Here is a 25202-nt window from a genome sequence, read left to right on the forward strand (position 1 = left end):
AGTCAAAAGTTGTTAATGTAAAGAAATATCACGTTTTTTTTGTTTTTCACGTATTTGTGTTTCTGGTTTACTAGGGTTTTTGATAAAACTTATTGGAGGACCTCATTTTTCCCAAACTGTGGTACATGATATACGAGCCGCATTTTACACATTTCTTATCAAGCCTTGAAAAAAAATAATAAGCGTCTTCAGACTCCGATGATATTAAAAGGCCTTCTGACCGAAAGAAAAACAAGAGTTTCCTTTGCTTTCCTCTTTCAAATATCTTTAATTCGCGTTCGTTATACGATTTTTATGGCAATCGGTCACCGTGTTTATGTAGGTTCCAAAAGCTGCTTAGTTCGAAGCATATGGGTCGAACAGTGTCAGAGGACGTAAAAGGTTACACTACACTATTTCTGAAAGCCAAATGAACCCGATGTTTTAAGTCTAAGGTATTTAATCTCTGTCATCATTTCAAGTTTCATAATTATTACGTGAGCATACTACAGAGATAATGGGGCCAATACCGCAGCAGGAGGAAGACAGACATCGCCCTGGCCAGAATCGCGACCAGGAAATTGAGGAGGCTGGTAAGGTTACAGTGAATGTCACTAAATTTTGTACAGGTCAAATGACGCCAAAGCAGGAGCTCATTCCCACCAAATCACTGTGGGTAAGGTTTCAAACTGTAGCACAACATCATGTAGACATTAGGTTAACATTTATTTTTTAGCTTATTTTTCACTGAAGATTTTTACTGTACTGTACTCATAAAACTTGTTAAGTCATTTCATAGCTTATGTTGATTTTCTTAATTTTTTCAGTCAAATTTAAAAAAAAAGTTTAGAAGTGTTTTTAACATAAAAGTACCGGTATGTATTTTTGAGAATTTTTTTGAAAAGAAAGTATTGCAGATATTATTGACTTATTATATCATATATTAAGAGGGATATAAATAAGTTAGGAAAAATGACTTAAAACTATCATACTATAAAACAAAATCATGAAGAAAATTGGGAGATTTTAAAATTTTTGCAATCAAGAGGTAGCCTTGGCTTATATCCGCCACTAGGATAAAAATGAGAAGGTGAAAAAGCCCTGGTATTTGCCAGTTGTCTCTCCTGTTGTGAAAAAGATATTAGAATACTTTTAAATAATTGGATGATTTGAATGATTTTAATTGTTTCAAAATTGGAAAAAATGCTTATTTCAGACCACCCAGATGTGATCATCAATGCTGATGTGTCTGACACAGAGTCTGGTGATGAAGAAGGAGATATGGAGGAGATGGGTTACCATGGTTACCAGGCCTTGGGCCAGGGGCCACTAAATGGGGAAGCTAGTGAAGATTCTGATGAGGTACAGCTGCTGTAATAAATGCATTCTTTCATACTGACATGGTCTGCAGATGATCAGAATATAAGGTCATTCACTTAAAGTGAATTACTATCTTAATCTATAAATGGCTTTAGTTTAATGACCTGGAAAAAATTACCGTGCTGAACGTGAATTGTTTAGAAATCATTGCAGCTGTGATGTGCAAATTTTATGTCAAACGCATGACGTCATAACAAAAGTTTGTTTTTTAAATGACAAGCATAATTAACTTATCAATACTCCTACAATAACTAATATTAGAAATAAAGTCAAAGAGAAAAAAATCCAAAACTCCAAAATCAGATTGTAAACATACACAATTTCATCAAAACAAGGCCATAGTTCAAAATTGGAAAAACCCTTCTACTGAGATTATTATTTTGTATAGAAGTTCACGGAAATATAGCAAAGAGTCATTGTAGTGTGTCTGGATTCTCTATACTCAATTATTTTAATGCAAAATGAACAGGAGTAAATAGAACTTTGCCCCATTTTTCCTTATCACGCAGATTTATAACTCTTTAGGACCTTTCTAACTCTGTTTAACTGTACTGCAAGTCAAAGATTTAAAATCTGAAGAACAGGCTTAAATGTGAAATAGACTTTTGGGGGCATTGCCCCATACTTTTTGCCTGACTAATTTCACAAACTACTAAAAAATGTTAAATTGCTGAATTTAAATCCCAATAAAATGTTTGACTAAAAGGAATGTTCCTGTGTCATTTTGTAAGATAAAACCCAAGATTGATTGAAAAAAAAATCAGTTAACATTTATTCACTTTCAATGTCACTATCTCTATTGGATCTATCATGTTGAAAGGTCCAAACCAGAAAAGCATGTATTTTAAGTTGCTCATAGGCATCAATGGCCATTTGTTTCACAACTAAGTTTCCTTAAAGCTGCACTCTCACAGATTGACCGTTTTGACTTTTATTTTATTTTTTTGTGTCAGAATCGGCTGATTTTGGCACCAATGCCTTCAGTTGAGTCATATAAGATAACTCACAATATGAAATATCTCAATTGTTTGAAAAACTGCCGAAAAACTCATTTTTCTTAAAATGTTAGTATCACTTTTAGCAATAAAACATCAATTTTCGAACATAAAGATGAAAATGTGTGATCTGATCTTTTGTCAGCAGTCTAATATCTCTTGTTTACATATTTACGCAAAAATTGGCTCATTCCTAGACAAAATATAAAAAGGTTGCCAAAACCATCAATCTGTAAGAGTGCTGCTTTAAAGTAAAACTGAAATTAGAAATTTAAGTTTTCACTCTTGACTTATTGAACATACATGTAAAACATGCACATGCAAGGCAATGTTAGGCATGTGTTATTTAAAGAAACAAAATGTTTGTGTAATATATGATATGGGCAATCATATTTCTAACATAGGAGTCCGAGGAAGAGTCAGACACAGAACAAGGCGCAATAGAGGCCCAAGCGTCATTGTCGGGGACCCCAGGGGTTCCAGCATTCCCTGAGGAGATCTCACCGGATTTGCAGGGCCAGTACCCAGACTATCCTCACAGTGCCAACCTACCAGGCTACCTACAGGTCAGCTTTGAAAGAAGACATCATTTTATGAGCCAAAATTTTTAATGAAAAATTACAGGTTATTGAATTGAGAAAAAAAGTAGGGAGGGTAGGATAACAGATATTGCTAACAATTCTGCATAGAATGTTTTATTCCATGTCATAAATTCAATAGTTTTTATCAAATTGCTATGAAACTTGGTCAGAATACTTGATGCATTATTGCATTGAAAGGTAATACAATAAAGTATGATAACTCTAACTAGCATAACAGTCAAACCTGGTTTAACAGTCACCTGCTTTAAAAGGCAACCTGTCTTGAACATATATTCAATAGTTTATATCCAATTGTTATGAAACTTTGTAAGAATACTTGTCTGCATGTTGTCTTGAACATTGATGTGGTCACCTCTAGAAAAGCTAGGACACAAATATGAAAAGTGGTCCCCTCAAGTCAAAAACAAGGTCACTAGGTCAAATCTTAGAAGAAAAAATCCTGTCATAAATTCAACATTTCTTATCAAATTTCCATAAAACTTGTCAACACCTAAATGTTCTTGCTATCTTTAAATAGTTCAACACAAATCCTTATGCACATGGTAGTAAAAAAAAAAAAATTAATACAGCCCACTAACCATACACCCTAATGAATAAAAACGCCCATTGTCAAATAAAAAATCTGGCTATAATGCGATGTACCGAATTGCCCCTTTTATTCATAATAAATTGTGCTACATTGTAAGCCACTTTGGTTGTGGTAGGTGCGTTGACTGGCATCCTTCATCAACATTTGGTTTGTTTAAGGTGCATAGGCCACAATTTTAGACCAATGACTCTGAAAATTTGTCGGAATGGTTGTCTCTCTGCAATCTCGGACTATTTCAAATCTGTATCATATCGAGGTTTAAACTTAAACAAGTCAAATCTTAGACAAAGGATATTTTCAAAATGGATGCTGTTTTTTCTTCTATCTGATCTTTTCGAAACCTGTTTGGAATGCTACTGTAGGAAGAAGCTCAATCAAGTTCAATGATTGGTCATTTTGGTTCCAAATCTCGTCACTGAGTCATATCTTAGAAAAAACCTTGTTTACTTACCTGGTGGTAGAGGTTGTTTGTTTTTTTCTTTCGATCTTTTTGAAACTTTATCAGAATGATTGCCTGATGAATATTTAATCTAGTTGAATATATTATGGTCTTCATTGTTTAAAAAAGAGGTCAAATCTTAGAAAAAACCTTATTAACACAATACTTCTACTTCCATCTGGCGAAAGTGTTAGGCTTTTGAAGGCTCATTTTATATATAAAAACCCCCCAGCCATTTTCATGTTCAAAACATATGTTAAAATTAAACTAATTAATCTAATTCAAAAATGAGTTCTTTCATTTTTTACTTTCAGACAACAATTAACAATTAGTTTTTTGAAATAAAATATTTTGATGAAGTTTTAATCAATTTGTATATTGGTCATCTAGGGTAAAATAGGCTGCTTTGTGATATTACTTAACTTGATAAAATTCCACTAAGGGTCACTTTGTCAATTTTTTTTAAATCTTTGTTTATGCAAAAGTGGCATTTTTTCAGGTGATTGTTGCCAAACTTAATCAGAATGGTTGTGAAGTCTCAATCAAGTGTGAATATATGGGTATTCTTTGGCCAAAACATGGATCATGAGGTCAAATCTTACCAAAAAAAAAAATTGTAACACAATAGTGTGCTTTTTGCATCTGATCCTCGCAAATCCTGGTCAGTTTGAGAGTGGTAATGACATCATAGGTAATTTTAAGTGTGGGTCACTGGGATAAAAACAAGGTCAGATGTTAGAAAAAAACTTAAATTTATAAAATAGAAGCTGCATTTGTCCATGGATCCTCACGAAAATAGGTTAGAATAATTAGTATTGTTCAGCCAAAATGGCAGTGTACTCAGGTAGGCAATATAGGGCCATCGTGGCCATCTTGTTTTAAAGTAGATTGTATATTATGGAGTTGCTTTAATTTTTTCAGTGTATAAATTTTTACAGAAAAGTAACAGTTTATTTTATGTTTGATTATAAAATATTACTTTTTTTAAAATTCAACACACAATATGGACAAGTAAAGAAATCTGATTTCAGTTATTAAATCACTTATATTTTGTTTGATGTTAAAAGGCTCCTGATGTACCGAAACCAGACAAAAAAGACTTGCTGTGGAACCAGCCACACCAGGTCGATCTAACAATGGATAAAGGTAAGAATTGCTGATGATTTATCAGTCAGCAGTACCATAAAGTGTTACACTTCAAATCTAATTTAATTTCAAGTAAAGGACCTTCACAATAAAAATTATGAGAACTGTTTTTTATTTGGCCAGTTCATTTACAGTTCTAGTTTAATTATTTAATTGTTTATTTTTTCTACTGCAGGTCATGTTGAAAAAGTGAAGTCTGTGATGACTGCCATTCAGATTCCAATGGCAAACATTCCAGACTGGGCCAAATCCTTATCTGAGGACCAATGGCAAGGACATGTCGACAAACTAGTTAAAACGGAAACCAGTCCAAAGCAGGAAATTAATAAATCTAAGGATATGAAGTATGGGGATAGTAGAACAAAGGAAGAATTGAATGAGTTCACTTCTGAAAAGAACAGTAATATCAGTGGACCAAGTGAAATATCTGGGTTTGACGTAAATGAAAATACCTGAGAGTTGCAGTGTGGCACATTGTTATATTTCATTAACAACTTGTGAGCTTGAGCCATATCTGTGATATTTTATTTTAAAAACTTCCAAAAAAACTCCTGGAATAATATGGTAAATGACAACAGTGATAGTTTATCATTGTGTTTATTGATAGTATTGGTGTATTTTTCCTTGTGCATCTGGATCTTGAGTCTGTCTGTTTTTCAAAGAAAATAAGTCTAAAGTATTGTCATAGCCTTTGTGTTGTTGTTGTGCAAAAACTTAAACCTTGGCGAGAACTTTCTTAGATATTCAATTAAAAATTAATATAGAGACAGAGACAAGACACACATAAACAGTTAGACCCATAACTCTGGCATTATTAATTGTTAAATAATACCCCTTTTTCATGAAGAAATACAGTTCAGTGTCGTCTTTCGCTCTGTGGCGCACTTGTTTTTTTACACAGAAAATACAATAAACTTGCTTTGTTTACAAGGTGTCTAAAATACTAGACTCATAAATTATCACAAAATATATCGATGTTTTAGTTACATGTATAACGAGTATGTGTTAAATCTGTGTCTCGGAATTCATTTAGTTTGTATGCAGTGAAAATTACTGATTTGAATTGACTGATTTATCATTTGCCAAGTCTTTACAGCTTTACTTATTTTTAGGCATATTTCTTTTTCCTACCTGAATAGGCTGAATTGCAGCTTACAGTTGGAGAACTTTGAAAAAAAAATACGAACATTTTGTCAATATTAAAGTTTTGTGTGTCTTTCATATTTTTCACAGTAGTTTTTCAAGAGAGGAAATTGACATTCACAAGTCTTAAGAAATTATAATGCAGCATATTGTATATAAGCTTTCAATTTTATTTTATTTTTGGAAAGAGATGGAGGTATTGTTATAGCCAAGGTGTCATTGTCCGCGGTGGATTTGTAAAAAAACACATTTAAGATATTAAAATAAAACTTAATACATATTTCATGAATGACAAATAACTCGTGTTGAACCAAAACCTAGAACTTGTGCTTAAATAATTGTTGAATTTTCTCCATTCCAAATAATTATCAGAAAAACAAGGCAGTGATTGCATTTGTTTGCAGTGCTCTTGTTTTACAAATTGACCCACCACTGTTTTTCATATGGAAAGTACAGCAGGTTATGGTCTTTGGAAGAGAAATTATTAAAGTCTTAGACAATGAAATATTGGGCTCTTGTGATACAAATTGACTAGACTGTTCATAAGGAAAGTAAAGGTCTTTTGAAGAGAAATTATTCAAGACAGATTAAGGTATTAGTGTGGTTTATGGGAAAGAAAAGGAACTGTAGTATCAAAGAACAGGGAGTGAAGAGGTTGTTTCCCTTGAATGTTTAACATGCAGGATAGTGTTCATGTATCATGTATCTGCCATGGAGATGGGGTTTCATATTAAAATGAAATGAAAATATATCATGATTCTTAATAGTTCTATAACTTCTCAATGACTTAACACACAGTGTTCACCCCCCTTGAGTTCATATGAAGATTCAAGGTATATTCTTGTCTATTTTACACCACAGCAGTCAATTGCATAAAACTGGTTGATTTTTCAGTTTTGACAGCCAAAATGGTGATTGGTACATTGTCATTGATAGGTCAATATTTATCCTTTGAATAATATTAACCAATCAAATCATTTGAATATGTCGACTAGCCTAAAGATAACCTTTGGAGAACTTATATCAAAGTTTTATACAATTGACTGCTGCCATTCATATTTCAGTTGTTTTATCACTGCTGGAATATCTTACCTCATATCCTGTTTAAGATGATTCACTCGCCACAATCTGCCCTTTAGAAATGTTTTCATGTACTTGCATAGTATAATGTTTTCCTATATAAGATATGAGCCGCATCGCATGATTTTAGGCCCTGGGACACTATTACAAATGAATAATCATTGCTAAAAGATGCCAAAAATATTAGTTTTTTCTATGTTTATTGATTTCTTCCAAACCTTTTTCTTTCAAAGGATTGTTATTGGTGCATCATTTTCTTCACGAATTTTGACCATTAGTTTGCTCATGTTTCAATAGCAACCACGGATTTCGTTCTCATTTATTTTTACTGCATTTATAGTCTGTGTTCAAATCGGCCCAATAGATTAAAGACACAAAACTGAATCATCAAGTATTTATTTATGTCCCATGTTAGGAAACAAACTGTAATTATAAGCTAGTTATAATAGGTATACGTAAATGTGGCTGTTCATGTCAATAATGTACTTTCGTAATGACCACATCTGCATGACGTCAAATTTAAAAATCAAAATATGCAAGACATGGTCTCACTTGAATCTTGGGCAATATAAATGATATCATCACAAGTTTTACAGTATTTCTTCCTGAAATGTCATATAATTCAAAGACCCAATAAAACTATAAGAGAAAGAGTATGTCCCAAGGCCATAAATTGTGTGATGCTGCTCATAAGTTAAGAAAAAGTAAAAAAACAAACTGATTAAAACAAAATTTTATAAAAAAAAAAATATTTAAAAGGACATAACTTATTAACTAAAGGTTACTAATTTACTATGGACAAGCAATTTGATAAAAGTTAAAATCAATCTTTTTTTTTTATGATTAATCGATCTAAATTATGCATGAAAAAGTTTTTGCCATTTACATTATATGTATGCAGTTCATGTTTGAAAATCCAGCTCTTTGGCACATTGCATAATCTCATTTTCAGCTCCTCCATGTCTTGATGGTAGTTTTGTGATGCAGGCACATTGGGTCAAGTCACATGAGGTAGTCTCTCATTGGTTAGAAAGTAACGGTGGCCGTGTTTTCTCCCCATTAGTTCACTGGCAACAGGTTATAATTTGTATTAATAAGGCTGACTGCAAAGAAACAAAATTTGTCAAGAAAAGTCTGATTTATTAGACCAAAATACATGAAATATTTTGATTTGCTATAAAGAAGGTCAGACAGTATTTATATGAGTTTGCCTATTTTTGTAATGTTCAGTTTTTGCAATTATGTGCATATGTATTCCATATTTTGTATACTGTAGCTAGGTTTATTCATGCATACGCCTTACATCTGTCATGTTTTGTTTTCATTCATGAACAACCTTCAGATTTAATTAATAATAGCAGGCTGCTGCGTATTTCATATAATTGAAAAAGGACATGTTAATTAGAAATAACCTCAATATTTTTCATTCATTTCGTATATATTTTAAATGTTAATTAAATAAAACATTAATTTACATTAGTTGAAAAATTAATGTCATATAAGTGAACAAAAAATAAAGAAATGCCACTATTACTACTAATAGTTGTTCAGTAATATTTGTAAACTGTTTTGAACCTGATAATCATTAATCAAGGAAGTAGGTTTATATTACTTTATAGTCATAGTTCATCTCTTTTTTTTGGGGGGGGGGGGGAAGGGGGGTGGAGGTTAAAGTATAATTGCTCCCTTCCATCCACAATAAGTTTTTTATCAAATTTAATTTATTTGTATAATACTAGTATGAGCAATACTTGTAGATTTTTAATTTCTCTTACGTCTATTATGTTCATTTAGCCCAAACAAATTTAAGTATTGTTAGCAATTATTAGTTCTGTCTTGATGGAGGAAGTTCTTATCGCACTGAATCAGAACATCCAAACTATGTTTGCATTACCGATAATCCTCTTCATTGTTTTGATTTTCCAGGATTTGTTGTTGTGATTGTGTTACTACATGCAGTCACATAGCTAATACATTATTCAGTAAGTCTGTATTATTGTTTGTCTTTTATGTTACACCTTCTTGCTAAACACAGTGTCCTAACTGTTTTTTATGACCAGAATTGATATGGCTGTGGTCATTTCGAGTTCATTACTTTAACAGTCATTGTCCAAATCTATCATTGTAATTGTAAGATCCATGGTTAATATTCATGTTGGCGAAGATAATGAGAGGTTTATGATAGATATTTTCTCTTAAAGTAACTCACCAACATGTAAATTGTTTTCTACATTCTGTGCTAGAGGGCTTTTGAATGAGTAAAAAGTTAAAAGTTTTGCTGTGTTTCAAGTATTAAATTACTTTTAAGCTGATTAAGAAATAGTTAAATCAACATATAGGAAGATTACATGTGTCTTGATTTCTATAGGTAAGTTATCAGTATGATAATTATTGTTTGTTAAATTTTGTATTTTGTGCAATAAAAATAAGTATGAATACTATGGTGACTGTACATATGCTTTACATTTAATTAATAAAGGTGCAAAAAAACCTGTTTTGTTAAAATACTTGCTAGTTGTATTTTTGGCCACCGTCATTAAATTATGTTTGTTTCTAGCAGTTCATCTGTTTAGAATGTGTAAAAGGGAAAATTAATATAGCAGTTTTGCTTGGTAAAACAAAAGGCTGCAATTTCTAGAAATATGTTAAGCATATCTTATTTCATACAGCAAAATATCTTGCTTAAACTTAATTTTCCAAAAAAAAAAATTTATCAGGATTATCTTTTAAATAATTTCTTTCAAAAGTCTTCAATGGTACAAAACTTAAGTCAAATAAAACAAGAACAATGTGCACAGCTTGATCATGTTATAGGAACTTAAGGTATCTGATGTACAGTCAGGTGCTGTTTGCAGGTCTGGTAACCCTTATTTAAACAACAATCAAGTCCATTATATCAGTATTATGCTAAGCTTATTGTTTTTGTTTTGGTATAATTTAGATAAGTAACAAGATTAAGTAAGAATTTTGGTTTAATGAAATAAGCTACTTAAGCCTGTAACACAATTCAATTGTTTTAATTTACCCAAAAGGATGAATAAATATCGAAAACAGTGGTTCTTATGAAGTATACTGGTACTGTGTTTAATATGAAAAAAAGGTGCAGAAAACACAGTATTTCTACCTTATGAGACGATAGTTGATCACTGTTATTCTTTTAGCACTCACCAGTCATTTAATATTTGTGCGTTTCAAGCATAACTATTAAATACATTGTTATAATCTTGATATCAGTAATTAATATTTTCCATAAATGTATTATTTAGTTAATAGTTAAATCACTCAAAAATTTTATTAGACATGCATATGTATTGATTTTATATAAGAGTGTCACTTTAAGAACTTTGAGTAGACAAAGAATTTGAAGCACTTACATCATAAACATATATAATATTACAAACTAAGGCTTTTGGCCTTGACAGAGCGCAAAATAGATAATTTCAAGTCTTACTTCAGTTGAAAAGAAGAACAAAACATTAATAAACTACCGGGTTTCTAAAGCTTTTTTTTCAGTTATTCATTTTACATATTAGTAATTGGCAAGCAATACTCTTTCAAATTCAACGTATGAAACTAGTAAGGCTTATAGCAGAATTAAACAAAAAGCTTTATCTTACAATTGATACCTTAAAATTAGGGCCAGATTATAATGAAAGAAATGTCAGATTTCCTTCATATTTGAATAAAGAACAGTACCCATTGTGCACAATTTCCGCATTATACTATGTATAGGACGCTAGCATAGATAGGATGTAGACCAAAGAAGTTGGTGAGAAAATGGGAAAAAATCCTTAATATGAAAGATAGGACGCAGCGAAAAAATGTCAAAATCGGAGATCATAATTCTTGACAATGCATGATAGGTTTTATATTGTAATGAGATAAAAAAAACACACTGATATGTGCACCATGATTTATCTTAAAGCTGCACTCTCACAGATTGAACGTTTTGACAACTTTTTATTTTTTGTCAAGAAAATCCATGAAAACCTGATATATAAGGCTGCTGACAAAAAATAAGATTGCAGATTTTTATATTTAAGTTCAAAAATTAATGTTTTATGCATTTTTCTTAAACTGTTAGTAACCGTTTAAGCAATAAAACATTATTTTTCAAACGGAAATATAAAAATCTATGATCTGATTTTTTGTCAGCAATTTTATATCATTGGTTTGCAGATATTTACACAAAATTTGCTCTTTCCAAGACAACCAAATAAAAAAGTTGTAAAAATGGTATATCTGTGAGAGTGCAGCTTTAAGAGATCAGAAAGTATTGTTCAAACATTCAAGATACTGAGCACGAGTTTTAAGTTGGGAAGAAATTATGACAACAAAATTATATATAATTATTCATGATGAAGTGCAATTTGTGATATGAAAATAATTTTGTAATGATATCATGCCTTTTGCAAAGTGTTTAAGGCTGTGTTAGATAATGATGGTATTGAAATAGTGTGGCTATTGTAATACATGAAAACTGAATGAAACACATTAAAAATGAATGAAGAATTATTATTATGAATGCTGTTTCAGAAGAATATTTATTTGAAAATTCTCTGACTAGAATACATTAAATTGTCTTTTTGACGACTGACACTGTAACAAACAGGACAAGTCATTTTTTTCAAACGTGGACTACTTTCAATATTTACTTTGGTCTCTATATTCAATAACTATTCACAAAACAAAGTTTTTATGATTGATTAATGTTTTATGAGGCCTTTCTGGTTCAATTAAATGTTAGATGTTGTATATTTGAGTAAGAAAAGCAGTGAATGAACGATTGTTATGTTATAAGTGACAAAAAAATAGGTGGAAAATGTAATAACCGTGAATAAATATAATAAGTTTTATAAATGCATGCATAAAAAGACTTAAGTAAGCATCAAAAATTGGAAGAAGGAATAACGAAAACAGAAAATGTGGCATAGGATTTACATAGTCCTTTATTCTTAAAATAGTTGTTAAAACAAAGAATAGAACACCATTTTACATGCAATTGAAGGTAATCCCTTTTATCCATCTTTGTACTTTAATTAATTATTGCATTTATTAATTATTATTGCATTTATTAACCCTTTGCATGCTGGGTAAATTGTCGTCTGCTAAAAAATGTCGTCTGTTTTATTCTAAATTTCTTTCAATTTACTTAAAACTTTTGGGATATATTGACTGAGTGGCAAACAGCTTGGAACCTGACCAGGCGCCGAGTTACTCGGCGTCTGGTCTGGTTTCAAGCTGTTTGCAAAGCCTTTAAAATCGCCATCAGCAGCTTAAGGGTTAAGTAAATGCTTGGGAGTAAATTTTTCATACAGGTACATATAGATCTAGCACACAATGTCACAGTCAGAAAAGGCTTTAATGTTTACAATGTTAATATGAAACTATAATATACGTTTTTCTATGGCATGAAGAATCGATAAATAGATGACAATAATGACACATGAAAAATGAGCTCATGAAAATGCAAATATAACAAATTTCCCCTTGTACTGCTTAGTTTTTATCATTATTCTTTGTAAATAATAGTGTAAATTGTAAATGATAACATGTCAAAAGAAATAAAAATGACATTCATTCTCTTGTTGAATTACACGGACTCCCTTGTTTTGTATGTTGAAGATTTTCTTCTTTTGCTTTTCAATGTTGGAATTACTCTAATGTTTAAACGATTGTTGGGAAAGTGACATCTTTAAGCTCTTAGATATCTCAGCTTCTGCATGTACATGTGTATGTTAAGTCAACATTTAAGTTACTGTAAAACTATTGAATTTTTAAGATTTTGATAAAACTTATCTTTCATCCAAAATATCAAGTTATTCAAAGGATTTATGTAAAAACTTTCAACATAGTACAGAAGGGTATTAAGGGGTCCTTCCAATGCTTTATTGTGAATAGTCGGGAGATTTTATTGATATGATAACGAGATAAATAGAATGAATCATTGACTTTTGTCTGGTCATAAGTTGCAAAATATTGACTTTGTTCTGTAAACTGTACCTTAGTAGATTTGATGTTTGACTTTTAAAGTGTGCGGAAGTTTAATACCAAGTATTGACCAAGCTGTTATGATAAAGAAGAGCTGTTTAGTGATCATCTTACCATTTTTCGGCAAAACTAGATAATATTAAGCAATTTTAGGTAATTTATTTTCAAGTATGGATTTGAAGAATGTCGACTGATACTATCTCAGGTAAGGTTAACCTCATGACTTCTGTATTTCATTACATTAAATTTTAAGTCTATTGAAATTATCCCTTGAAGATTTTTGATGATTTTACCAATTACTGATAAATCAGATGATATCATATTTCGAATTCTTAAATTTAGTCAAAAAGAGTGTCTTTGTTACAAGTTTTAACGTCAAACATATGTTGCCTGTTCTAAATCGGATCCATTATTTGTGTGCTTTGAGATTCAGGATAATTGCAGCATAAAATTGGATAAATTTAAGAATAAAATTGGATATATCTAAGAATTTTGTCTTAAAAAGCAAAATAAGGCAATAATAACAAATTCAAAGGTAAACAATTTTTATGCCCCCTTCATACAAGTGGAGGTATATTGCTTTGCACATATCGGTCTGTTGGTAGACCAAACCTTGTTTGATTAATAAATCATAAAAGTTCATGTTTAGGCCTTAGGTCCTCAAACTTGGTAGGAAGTTGTGTCATGATCAGCAGATGAACTTTGAATATAGTCAAGAAAGGTTGTGGTGATCTTAAACTTAAAAAGCTTGTCTGATTGATAACTAGAGTATGCATGAGCCTAAAGCTTTCAAACTTGGTAGCAAGGCTGGTCTTGATCAGCAGATGACCTCTTTAATTTGAGGTCAGTAGGTCAAAGGTTACAGCAAAAACAGAAATGTTGTCTGATCAATATAAAGAGAACGCTTTGATCTCTGGTCTTAAAGCTTGTTATTATTATTAATTGTTAATATTATTTACTACTTCAATTGACATTTAAACAGCTATCTGTATATCTGTATAACTTGCATTGCCAATTATCTAAGCTTTATATTATCTATTGAACTGCTGTCAGGAGGAAGCTTATATGTTTTACTGGAAACAATGACTCATCAACTCCATTTGAAGATTTGAACTGGTTAATAACTATACCTACTGTCCCCAACTTTTTAGGGATGTTGGTCATGTCCCTTAGATTACCCCACCAACATTTAATGCAAAATGACTAATTGGCTGCCATGAAGGCTACATCCATTGTTACAAGAGTAGTTAAAGAGACATGATTCTCACATGAATGTTCTAATATCAAAGTTATTCACTATGATGGAACAGTCTGTAAACTTATATCGGATACCAGGTATTTGTATTTTACTTTTATCTTGCCAGTTTCGGACTGATTTAATGTCTCACCGAAATGTTTGTACTTTCACTGGTTATTTTTTTACATATAATCTGAGTCTTGCAGAAAAGAGTATTAATCAAGGAACTTTGAATTGAAATTTGACCATTTTTCCATACAAAATTGCCATATGCTGCATTTGCATTCAAAACATGAGGTATTATTTGGATGCATTTATATAGCAATTGAAAATATTACAAAAACTAAATGCCAATAAATTTGTTCGGAAAAATACATAAATCAAATTGGTAAAGCCATTATAAGCGAATATGGATTGAACTATTAATATTTAATTCTATTATTGTGCATTTAGGTAACATCATCCTGTAGAAAATTTGGAGAAATGAATATAAGAGTCTGGTGTCCCATCATTCAATTATTGATAGACCTGTAAGAACAATTTAATTTTTATATGGTCATGTTTGTTAAACAACATTTTAGCTTGATTATTCGGAGAATATGGAGAGCTATACTACTCACCCAAGTGTCGGCGTTGGCATCGGCGTTGGTGTTGGCGTCACACCTTGGTTAAGGTTTTGCGTGCAAGCCCACATAGGTTAATATCTCAGCAACTACTTGAGGTATTGCATTGAGACTTGATACAATGGTACTTAACCATCCAACCTACCTAATTAACCAAGTTAGATAACTGTACTTTGCATTTAATGCAAATAATAGGCCTTTATTATTCGACTTAGAAATTTTGGTTAAGGTTTTGCGTGCAAGCACACATATGTTAATATCTCAGCAACTACTTGAGATATTGTCTTGAGACTTGGTATAATGGTACTCAACCATCCAACCTAATTAATTAACCAAGTTAGATAAATATAGTTTGCATTTAACTAAAAAAATAGGCCTTTATTATTCGACTTAGAAATTCTGGTTAAGGTTTTGCGTGTAAGCACACAAAGGTTAATTTCTCAGCAAATACTTGATGTATTGCATTGAGACTTTATAGAATGGTATTCAACCACTCAACGTAATTGAATAACCAAGATATATAACTGTATTTTGCAAATAATTGCCCTTTATTATTAGACTTAAAATTCTGGTTGAAATTTTTCATGTAACCATATTTATGTTAATATATCAGCTCATCATGAATTGCATTGAAATCTAATCTAACAGTGATCCATGCATGTTTCGCCAAAACTTTTCAATCCTTACACTGAAAAGCGGCGGAATAGTCGAGCGCGCTGTGTCTGTGACAGCTCTTGTTTTAAAACAAAATTCATGTTTTTAAATCTTCAAAAGTTGAATGTATTTGCTGAATGGTGTGGTAGGTTTCAACGCTACAGGATTCCATACAAGTGAAGATAAATCCTCAATACTGTTCTTAACAGGTACCTAGTTGTTTCCCTTAGTAATAATTCTTCATTTTCAATGATAGGTGTGCTTTGTTGTTGCCTTTGTATTGAGTCATTACAATAAAGCTATTCCAATAACTAGGTTGCCAGGTTGACAATATTGTCAATACCAGTCAGACCAACTTTCATGTTTTTGTTCCATACATCCTAGGCATTTAATCTTGTTAAGAGAAAAATTATTAACAGCTTGTGCTACGAGATAATCGAATGTGCAAACACTTCATATCCTGAAATGCGTCTGTAAAAAACAAATGAAAATTTGAAGTGTTTAATGATTTTATAAGTATATGATTAAGTGATACTTATCTAGGTAAGTTTGAATATGGCTATAATGCTGTTTTCAATAACTTATATCAGTACCTCTCAATACTTAGTATCAAATATTGTGAAATTATTAAATCAATTAACTTTCTGTTAAAGATATGTGAAACAATGTATAATAACACAATATTAAGAAGACATTCATAGTTTCATAATGAATGATAGTTTTGTCACTTATCCAGTTAATTTGTTTTGACTGATCTATCAAAATAGCTCAATGGTTATAGTGACTGTTATAGCATTTAAATATGAAAATTATACTTCTTTACTTCACATACAACACTGATGGTTATCATTTTCCTTAATTTTAGATGACATTCACTACTTAACCCAGGAATAACCATGGTATCCAGCTTTTCACCTTACTCCACAGTGATGGACCTTAGTTTGACCTCTGAACTAGATAATGAATCGCCTAGCAACACATTTCTCAGAAGCCAGAGTCTCCATGGTAAACAGTTGCCTGGCAATGCGTCTGGTGACTATGCAAATCTGGGTCCTACTGGAAGCTTGGAAGATTTCCACAACTTTACAAATGGTTATGATTGTACCTCATCAAGGTTTGGCAGCTTAGAGACTTTAACCAGAAAAAAGCCACCAGAGCTTGACCCATTTTCAATAAAGGTAAAGGGCGAAGCAGCATCTCCTCCAAGTGCGTCTTCCAATGCAGGAAGCACTATGTTCTTTGAGATTGAGCAAGCAATGGAAGAGAATGATGAAGATGAGGGTAGTCCTGTAGAACATTTTGAGAACCTAACTATTATAGTCAAAATTCCACCTATGGAGCAGAAGTTTGGATTTTCAGTCAGTGGCGGATGTGATGAAAGCTTCCCACCAAGGGTTGACAGTATTTCAAAAGGTTTGTGAGATAAATGTTATGATATTAATAATTATTAATTTTCAAGCCCATCTGTAAGGAAATGAGCTATGCATTTAAAAAGCCTTGGTATGTTAAAACTGTCCATGGCTTAAAGGCGGTTTTCCAGCATTTCTTTTGGGGGAAATGCCTGCTGTTTCATGTCCCTAATATTCCGCCTATGCAAAACATAAGTGTATCTTAACGTTTGGTCAATGGCAATATTTATACTATTATGAATCCATTTGTAAAGCATTTAGTTTTAAAGAGCAAACATTTTCAGGCAACACTTATGTATTTAACATTTTTCTTAGACTCTTTCAACCATGCATGTAAGCTGAAAGAATTGACCAAAGTCAGGAGAAACAATGGCCTTTTATGGCATTCAAAAGTGATTATCTGCAAACCAGTCTGAGTTGCCTTGTTACCCCCCTGTTAGAACATTTCCTGTGAATCATTGTCTTAGATCATAATAGAATCTCTGAACAATCCATCAACCCTGTTAGAAGCTTTGTAACTATGACAGATCTGGTACAAACACATCAATTACGGCTTATTGAAGAATAGTTTTCTGAAAAATGTTTATCGTGAAGGTTGCTTTTCTGTTTGGGGGAAATTTCATGACAAAAGAACTGCATCCACCTGTAACTCTAGCTATAGAAATGATATATCAGCCCAAAGCTTTTTTTATCCCTTTTGTCTATGACATGTTTAAACAGTACTAGGCTAATAAATGTTGTAAATGAATTTAATTAAGTTGGTACTTATTGCACAGCAAGAGCCCTGCATACTGGTTTCTGTTCTGATAAGTTCAAAGTTTCCAAGTTAATTAAATATATTAAACTGATGTCACAATTCATGACAAAAAGAGTTTTGATATAATACAACTGAATTTAACTGAAGTAGTGTTTCTACAGGATGCATTATGTTTTTGAACTGCAACAAATATCAAGTCTGCCGGTTTTTTTTGTATTTGGTACCAAAATTTAACCCTGTAAATTGCAAAAAGGAAAATTGAAGAAAAAGTGTTTTCCTGAAATAATATCGCTTCTTTAATTCCTTTTTGAACCTGCACACCACTTTTTCAATTATCCTGTTGATTTTTCAGACTTAAAGAGAAGCTAGCTATATAGATTAAAAAAATCCTCTAACCATGAACTTTGGTTCCATTTCAATCATGCTGTGTCATTTCTTTTGTATCTCTTGTGCTCAATGAAGAATAAGAGCAAAGCCAATGTTGGTGATTGGCAGTGTTGTTGCTGCCGAAACATTTTTGCTAAATGCCCGGTGCTGCTGAAGTGACAGAACATTTCACACCAGGCAAACCTTACTGTAGATAATTATGTCAGGGACATGAATTCAGACAAGAAATGTCTTGGAGAGTATGAATTAGCATTGAAGTAAGTATTTAATTTGAGGCTACATTTACTTAAGAAGCAGATATGAGAAAAATCAATCTTATATGACAGGCACTTTTCTTTCTGTCTTCTACTTAAACTTATTTAGGCCCTGCAAATGTTTAGACCTCACCCTGTCCTTTTGTCCATTCAATTGTCCATCCTTCTCTCTATCCACATGTTCCATGTTTCAGCTAAATACTTTAAAAACTTTGATGTTGTTATAGTTATAGCCCTTGGGAATCTAATTAAAATGCAGCAAATCAATTTTTCTTTTCTTCAGAACATTTAAAGTTTTAAAAGCAATTGAATGAAACTAAAGCATCAATACATATATTGAGTGTGTGTTTTAAATGGGGGAGTGAGGTTCGGGGTTAACGGGCCTGGACTGCTTATAATTTCTAACCTTTAGAAGCCCTGCTTATAACAGTCTTTTACTAGCTCTGTCTTTTTTAAAGCATTCTAAGTTGATTGATTATTTTTAGGGTTGATGGGACTGCCCATATAATGTATTTTCCCGAATCTTAAAAAACATAACCCCCTTTCTGAAATGGTTAAATGACCCCGACTTTCATTGTTATGACTTGAAGGTGTGGTCTTATGCTGTAGGGGAAACTGGAGTACCCGCGTAAAACCTTTTTGTCTGATGTTGGTAACCACCAACTAAACTCACATGTTATGCCAGTATTCATAAAATGTGTTAGGCAGACAATCATACAAATATTGTTGTTGTTGCTGTTATTGTAGATGTAATCGTTGCAGTCTTTTTTTGTAAGTACGCGTGTTATTGAATTTGCCATAGGCATTACTTTCAAGTGCGTTAACCATTTGATGCTGGCTATGACTCTGAAACCATGAAAGAGTGTTAAATGAAACCCTAGATAAACTAAAAATACACAATTTGAATTACAGTCAAAACCTGTTGGCTCAATATTGCCTGGCTTGATTTTCTCGTTGGCTTGAACTTGATTTAAAGAACTTATATATTTTTTCTCTTTGTATTTAGCATTCCAGCTTGGCTCGATATTTGCGAGGCTCAAAGTATTTTGGCAAGTCCCTGGGATATCAAGACAACGGATTTCGACTGTATGTGTAGCAAGTCCAATCACTCTGGCTGAATTATCTGTTGAGTTATGTCCCCTGACTGGTAGGAAAAACAGATGACCTCAAGAACTTCCACAAGCTATGAAAAATGATCTAATAATTCTGTCTTGCAGGGATTAGCAAAATTCTGACAACTGATAGCTATCTTTACTTCAAATTACATAATGTCTGGCTAAGATGCATCTGTGTGCATTAATTTGAGAAATTGAAGAAATGTTATTTAATAACAGGATCAATGATCGCTTCAACATGGTGCTGAGAACGTTTTTTTCTCTCTAAGTTTTCTACTTTTGAATTTTGCAATACTTTCAACTTACATGACAACCAAAATAGTTAAATACTCACTGAAAGTGGATGAAATTATGACAACATGTGACAAATCAAGTATGTCTCAAATGATCTCAAATGGATTTTACTAAAAAATATAGTGATTTACAGCAATCTTCCAATTAGGATTTTCTGGACAATTTCGTCTTGTTGAGGAGCACATGAAACCAACTAATTTCACAGAATTGTGGTCATCTGTCTATTTGCTTAGGATTGATTTGTGGGATGACATTAACAGGACTTTGCCAAGCAAGTGCATAGGGAAATATTGGTTCAGGCTTTCTTATAACCTTTTAAGTTACTGGCTTGATCATATCAGTCTAAATGTATAATCTAAGAGACATGCAAAGTATCTTGCTCTTTTGTGTTCCTTGCTTTATGTTACATTTATGTGACATGATTTACCTTCAGAGGCAAATATGTGCATATAAGCGCAAATACCCACTTGTGTAAATTTACCCTCGGGGCATATTTGCCCCAAGTCTGTTTGTGGGTAAAACTTGGCCCTGTGGATTTTTTATGTCATATAAATGCTATTATTGATTTACCCCAGGGTATGGCAGTTTTGGCAAGGTTTCACTGAAGCTGGTTGAATGAGAATGATTTTTAGCTCCACTGGCCGAAGGCCATGGAGCTTATGTCGTCACAGATTGTCCGTCGTGAGTTCGTGCGTGCGTGCGTGCGTGCGTGCGTGCGTAAACTTTTACTTTAAACGACATCTCCTCTGAAACTGATAAGCGGATTTTGACAAAACTTCACAGGAATGTTCCTTTGGTGGTCCTTTACCAAAATTGCTCAAATGGTTCCGGTCCATTGCACAATATGGCCGCCAGAGCTAAAAATAGCAAAATCTTTAAACGACATCTCCTCTGAAACAGTTCGGCAGATTTTGATGAAACTTGACAGTAATGTTCCTTGGGTGGTCCTTTATTAAAATTGCTCAAATGGTTCTGGTCCATTGCACAATATGGCCGCCACAGCTAAAAATAGCAAAATCTTTAAACAACATCTCCTCTGAAACGGATAGGCAGATTTTGATGAAACTTGACAGAATTGTTCCATGGGTGGTCCTTAACCAAAATTGCTCAAATGGTTCCGGTCCGCTGCACAACATGGCTGCCAGGGCAAATAGAAAAACCTTTAAAGAACATCTTCTCAGAAACCGATGATGAGATTTTGATGAAACTTAACAGAAATGTTCCTTGGATGGTCCTTTATCAAATTTGCTTCAATGGTTTCGGTCCACTGCACAAGATGGCCCCCAGAGGTAAAAATAGAAAAACCTTTAAACGACTTCTCCTCAGAAACCAATGATCGTATTGCAATGAAACTTGACAGAAATGTTACTTGGGTAGTCATTAACCAAAATTTGTTAAATGGTTCCAGTCCACTGCACACCATGGCTGCCAGAGCTAAAAAATAAAAAAAACTTTATACGACTTGTCGTCGAAACCGATGACCTTTTTTCGATAAAACTTGACAGAAATGTTTGTTTGGTGCTCCTTTACTCAAATTGCCCAAATCATTTCGGTCCACTGCACAACATGGCAGCCAGAGCTATTAAAGTAAAAAATTTTTTTAAATAACTTCTCCTCAAAAATTGATGATTGTATTTCTATGAAACTTGACGAAAATGTTCGTTAGGTGGTCTTTGCTTGAACCTTTTGGCCAGTGGAGCACAGGCACTGATGTGCCTATTGTTTCTTAATGTATTTAGACCATGACCTGTTGGTTAATAAACTCTTGGGATGAATTTGGAATAACAAAATAATTTCCGTTTTTTTTGCCAGAGTTCCAACAAAACTTCAGCAGAGTTTCTCTGTTGCAAAAATTGCCTGTAATCCAGTTAGATATAAGTCAGACAACTTGAGAAAAGATGGTGATGCTTGGTGTACAAACTTTATTGTGTGTGTTTTTTTTTAATCTGCTGATAAAGATTTTTTATATTGTTTCGTACAAGTTGATTATATTTAGTAATGAGTTTTTATAAGATAATTATTTCTAAACATCACCCTGCAATAATATCACATTTCCAGATGTCTTGCAACCATTGCCATTTAAAAGAACTATTTTATGGTTTGTAAAATGCACTTTCTATGGAAGTTTTTATTTCATTACAAAATCATTAGGAGGGTTAGAACTGATGGCTGGAACCCTTCAACAACAGATCAGTGTTAAACTCTGGTTGTTGTTCTTTTGGTGTTTTGAAAAGAACAAATATGCAACAAAAGAAAATGTTAAACTCCTGACAAACTCCCAATTTTGTTCCTAGACAGGAAAATATTTAGGATTGTTTCGCTTCTGTTGAAATATATTGCTCCCTAAGTGACCCTTGAGCTAGTTGTAATTCCTAATGTCGTTAATGTAATTAATATCTCCAGCATCAGAAACCTTGTCCACAAACATGGTCAAGAATCCCAACTGGGAATCAACAAGCGCTAACAGCCTTTCACAAATCTTTATGAACAGCTAATTAATGCATACGATGAGGATCTGTCAATTTTTCCCTATCCCGCAGTGATGAAAACTTCCGTAGTGTGTTTTATTAAAGCTAGACGGATGTTCCAGTCTGTCAGCGTTGAAACGTAATGAGTATAGCTGACATCTTGTTCTGTCCCGTGCTGTATTTGGTCTGTGAAAGGAATATTAATAAGAATCTTAGCATCGAAAGATTGGAGAATTAAATTATCTTAACATGATTTGCAAACAGTGAATGTGTTATGATTAAACAAAATGTGTCTGAAACAAATATTTCAAGCTGAATGTTTGGCCAGAGATATTTCCATTTTACATTTTTGCAATGTCAAAGTAGTATTATGTCATAGAATACAATAATACTGATTATCTAAGCAATTACTAAGCTACTCCTGAACATTGAAAGCAACAAATTAAATTTGGTAAAACCTCAGACGGCCTTGCATGTTGACATGAATATTTCTTGATATCTTTTAAAGTTGTTTTAAAAAACATTTTTAACGAAGGACATCTTTTAAAGTTGTTTTAAAAAAAACATTTTTAACGAAGGACATCGTTTAAAGTTGTTTTAAAATAAAAAAAATTACTAAGGACTCCACTGCATGCACTTGAGCATTTTAAGAAATAGTAAGATTAAATTGTGCTAGTTAAATTGTGAAAAGATCAAAATAAAACTTCTTCGTCATCAAATTTTTTATTTAGCCATGTGAATTCCAAAAATGTTTATCTTGAATTTGTGATTTTCATTCAGAATTGTAAACAAATATTTCCCAGCTTAGTTGTGATACATTTAAGGAAAACAGTCAATATTGTGCTATTACTTCCACAGATTTATCTTTTGGCGAAAAAGGCTTGATATAATTAATTGCAATTTATAATTTATTTTTACAATAATTCTTATTAATTTTTAAAGACTGTCGTCAAAAAAGTTCATACCAGCATTCGTGATCTCTATATATATATATCAGGAAAATAACTGTATTCAAAGTAATAATATGATCTAATGGAACAGAATCTGGTAAGGGTTTTCCTTTGGTGATATTCGAAATAAAGAAAGTGACTGAAATTGTATAAGCATGATCTGAAGCACTTTAGGAGACATCATAAGTTATAAATTTGCAGACAGACACTGATTTGATCATGCAAAAATCTTGCCTGGTTCCCTCATAAATGAAAATTATTTGTAGTGAAAACTCTTAAGACCATGCCATTTCTTTTCCGAAAGTTTCACAATTAAACATTTCGATGAGTGTGAAGTCTGTTAAGATTCTTGGTGAAGGTTTATCATGAAGGAATATATTCCAAATAAAGAGGTGTGAGGGAAGAATATTTTGATTATTTTCATGATGAATTTTATTGAATCCTTGCATGAGGATTCAGAAACCCCGATTTCATTGACTGGGAAGAAAATCTGTCAGTATTGTTGAGACACTCTTAGACACTCACAGAACTGAGGCGTTTGGTACAGGCAGGGTATTGTTTGTGGCATATAATACGAGCAGGGGATTATTGTTGCCCATATTTGATATGGAACTGGAAGGATATGTAATCATGATTGTTGAAACTCAGGATAGTAAGATAAGACTTTTTGGTAAGTTTATTGTTAAACAAATTTTGATTCAAATTGATAAGAAAACTTGAGATCTTTCAGTTACTAAGAAAAAAAAACAGTTCATATTCCTGAAAGTGGATATTTAAGTTCTGCTTCTCACTCATTATTTGTTTGCTTTAAGCTCTTTCATGTAAGGTTACTATAACATTGTTTTGCTTTGGGCATAGTAAACAGAATAAGTTAAAGCTTTCAAAGAAAAACAACTATCATGCATAGATCCCATTATTTTAACAAGTTACTGGAAGGATATTTTGTGTCCATGCACATTTCATATGATTATAGTGTGCAACTTTTACTATATATTATAGTGAAAGGCCACAAACATGTAGATAATTACCTCAGTTATCAGCTTATTATTTTTTTTTTATAACATTAAATTTCATCAGAATCACACAATCAAAACACAATATGAGCTCTTGGCTGTATGTGATGCTCTTAAAATTTTACTCCTGCAGATTTTACATGCATCTCAGCCTTTGGTTTTAACTAAATCAGTGTGTTTTCAGTGATAATCATCAATTACCGAACAGAACAGACCAGAACAGAACAGAACCAAACAGTTGTTTGGCTTAGAAAAATAAAAATACAGTGGCTAAAAATGCAGGTTGTTTTTTAATATCATGGTAGGGACATTTTTCTAATATCATTATATATTAGATACAGTAAGAGTTTTTTTTCACAAGTGTCCTCTTACAGACGTAAGAAGCCATTTTGCTAGGACAAACAACAATTTTGTCCGAGGTGAAGCTGAGTATGTGTTTTCCTAGGTTTCTTACATCTGTAAGATGACACTTATGAAGAAAAAACGAGTAACTGTATCTGACTTATATGACGCTTAGTGTATTGCATATATTAGCGAGCAAACATAGGCATAAATAAATTAATAATTACAGATTTATAAATAGATATATAGAAATATTTTTCAGAAAGATAAACATTAGATTATTATCATGGCCTTTCTAATTACAATGTATTGGGTAGTGGGATAACTCGAAATTCTCGTGCACGGTCCGCTTACA

General features: G+C 32.5%; 2 protein-coding genes across 6 annotated transcripts in view; both read left to right on the top strand.

Moving 5' to 3' along the window:
* The first annotated feature begins 180 nt into the window (after positions 1–180).
* LOC128209517 (male-enhanced antigen 1-like) lies at positions 181–9862 on the top strand. Of its 2 annotated transcripts, none has more exons than XM_052913569.1 (5): positions 181–572; positions 1196–1341; positions 2759–2920; positions 5052–5130; positions 5306–9862. In XM_052913569.1, the coding sequence occupies exons 1-5, from the start codon at positions 497–499 to the stop codon at positions 5584–5586; spliced, it is 744 nt and encodes a 247-aa protein (XP_052769529.1). In that variant the 5' UTR covers positions 181–496; the 3' UTR covers positions 5587–9862. The 2 variants fall into 2 exon arrangements, with proteins under 2 accessions (XP_052769529.1, XP_052769530.1); XM_052913570.1 differs by having other exon boundaries at positions 181–434.
* Positions 9863–13443: 3581 nt separating this feature from the next.
* Positions 13444–25202, top strand: part of LOC128208755 (protein PALS1-like) — a 44944-nt gene continuing 33185 nt past the window's right edge. The window contains exons 1-2 of one of the 4 annotated variants that reach the window (XM_052912311.1): positions 13444–13549; positions 16724–17271. In XM_052912311.1, coding sequence (XP_052768271.1) covers positions 16755–17271 — 517 coding nt within the window. In that variant the 5' untranslated portion in view covers positions 13444–13549; positions 16724–16754. Of the gene's footprint in view, positions 13550–16723; positions 17272–23932; positions 24163–25202 lie in introns of those variants that run through there. The other 3 variants (XM_052912312.1, XM_052912313.1, XM_052912315.1) reach the window with 3 other exon arrangements.

Source organism: Mya arenaria, chromosome 11 (genome assembly GCF_026914265.1).
Source record: "Mya arenaria isolate MELC-2E11 chromosome 11, ASM2691426v1".
In the NCBI taxonomy this organism is placed as follows: Eukaryota; Metazoa; Mollusca; class Bivalvia; order Myida; family Myidae; genus Mya; species Mya arenaria.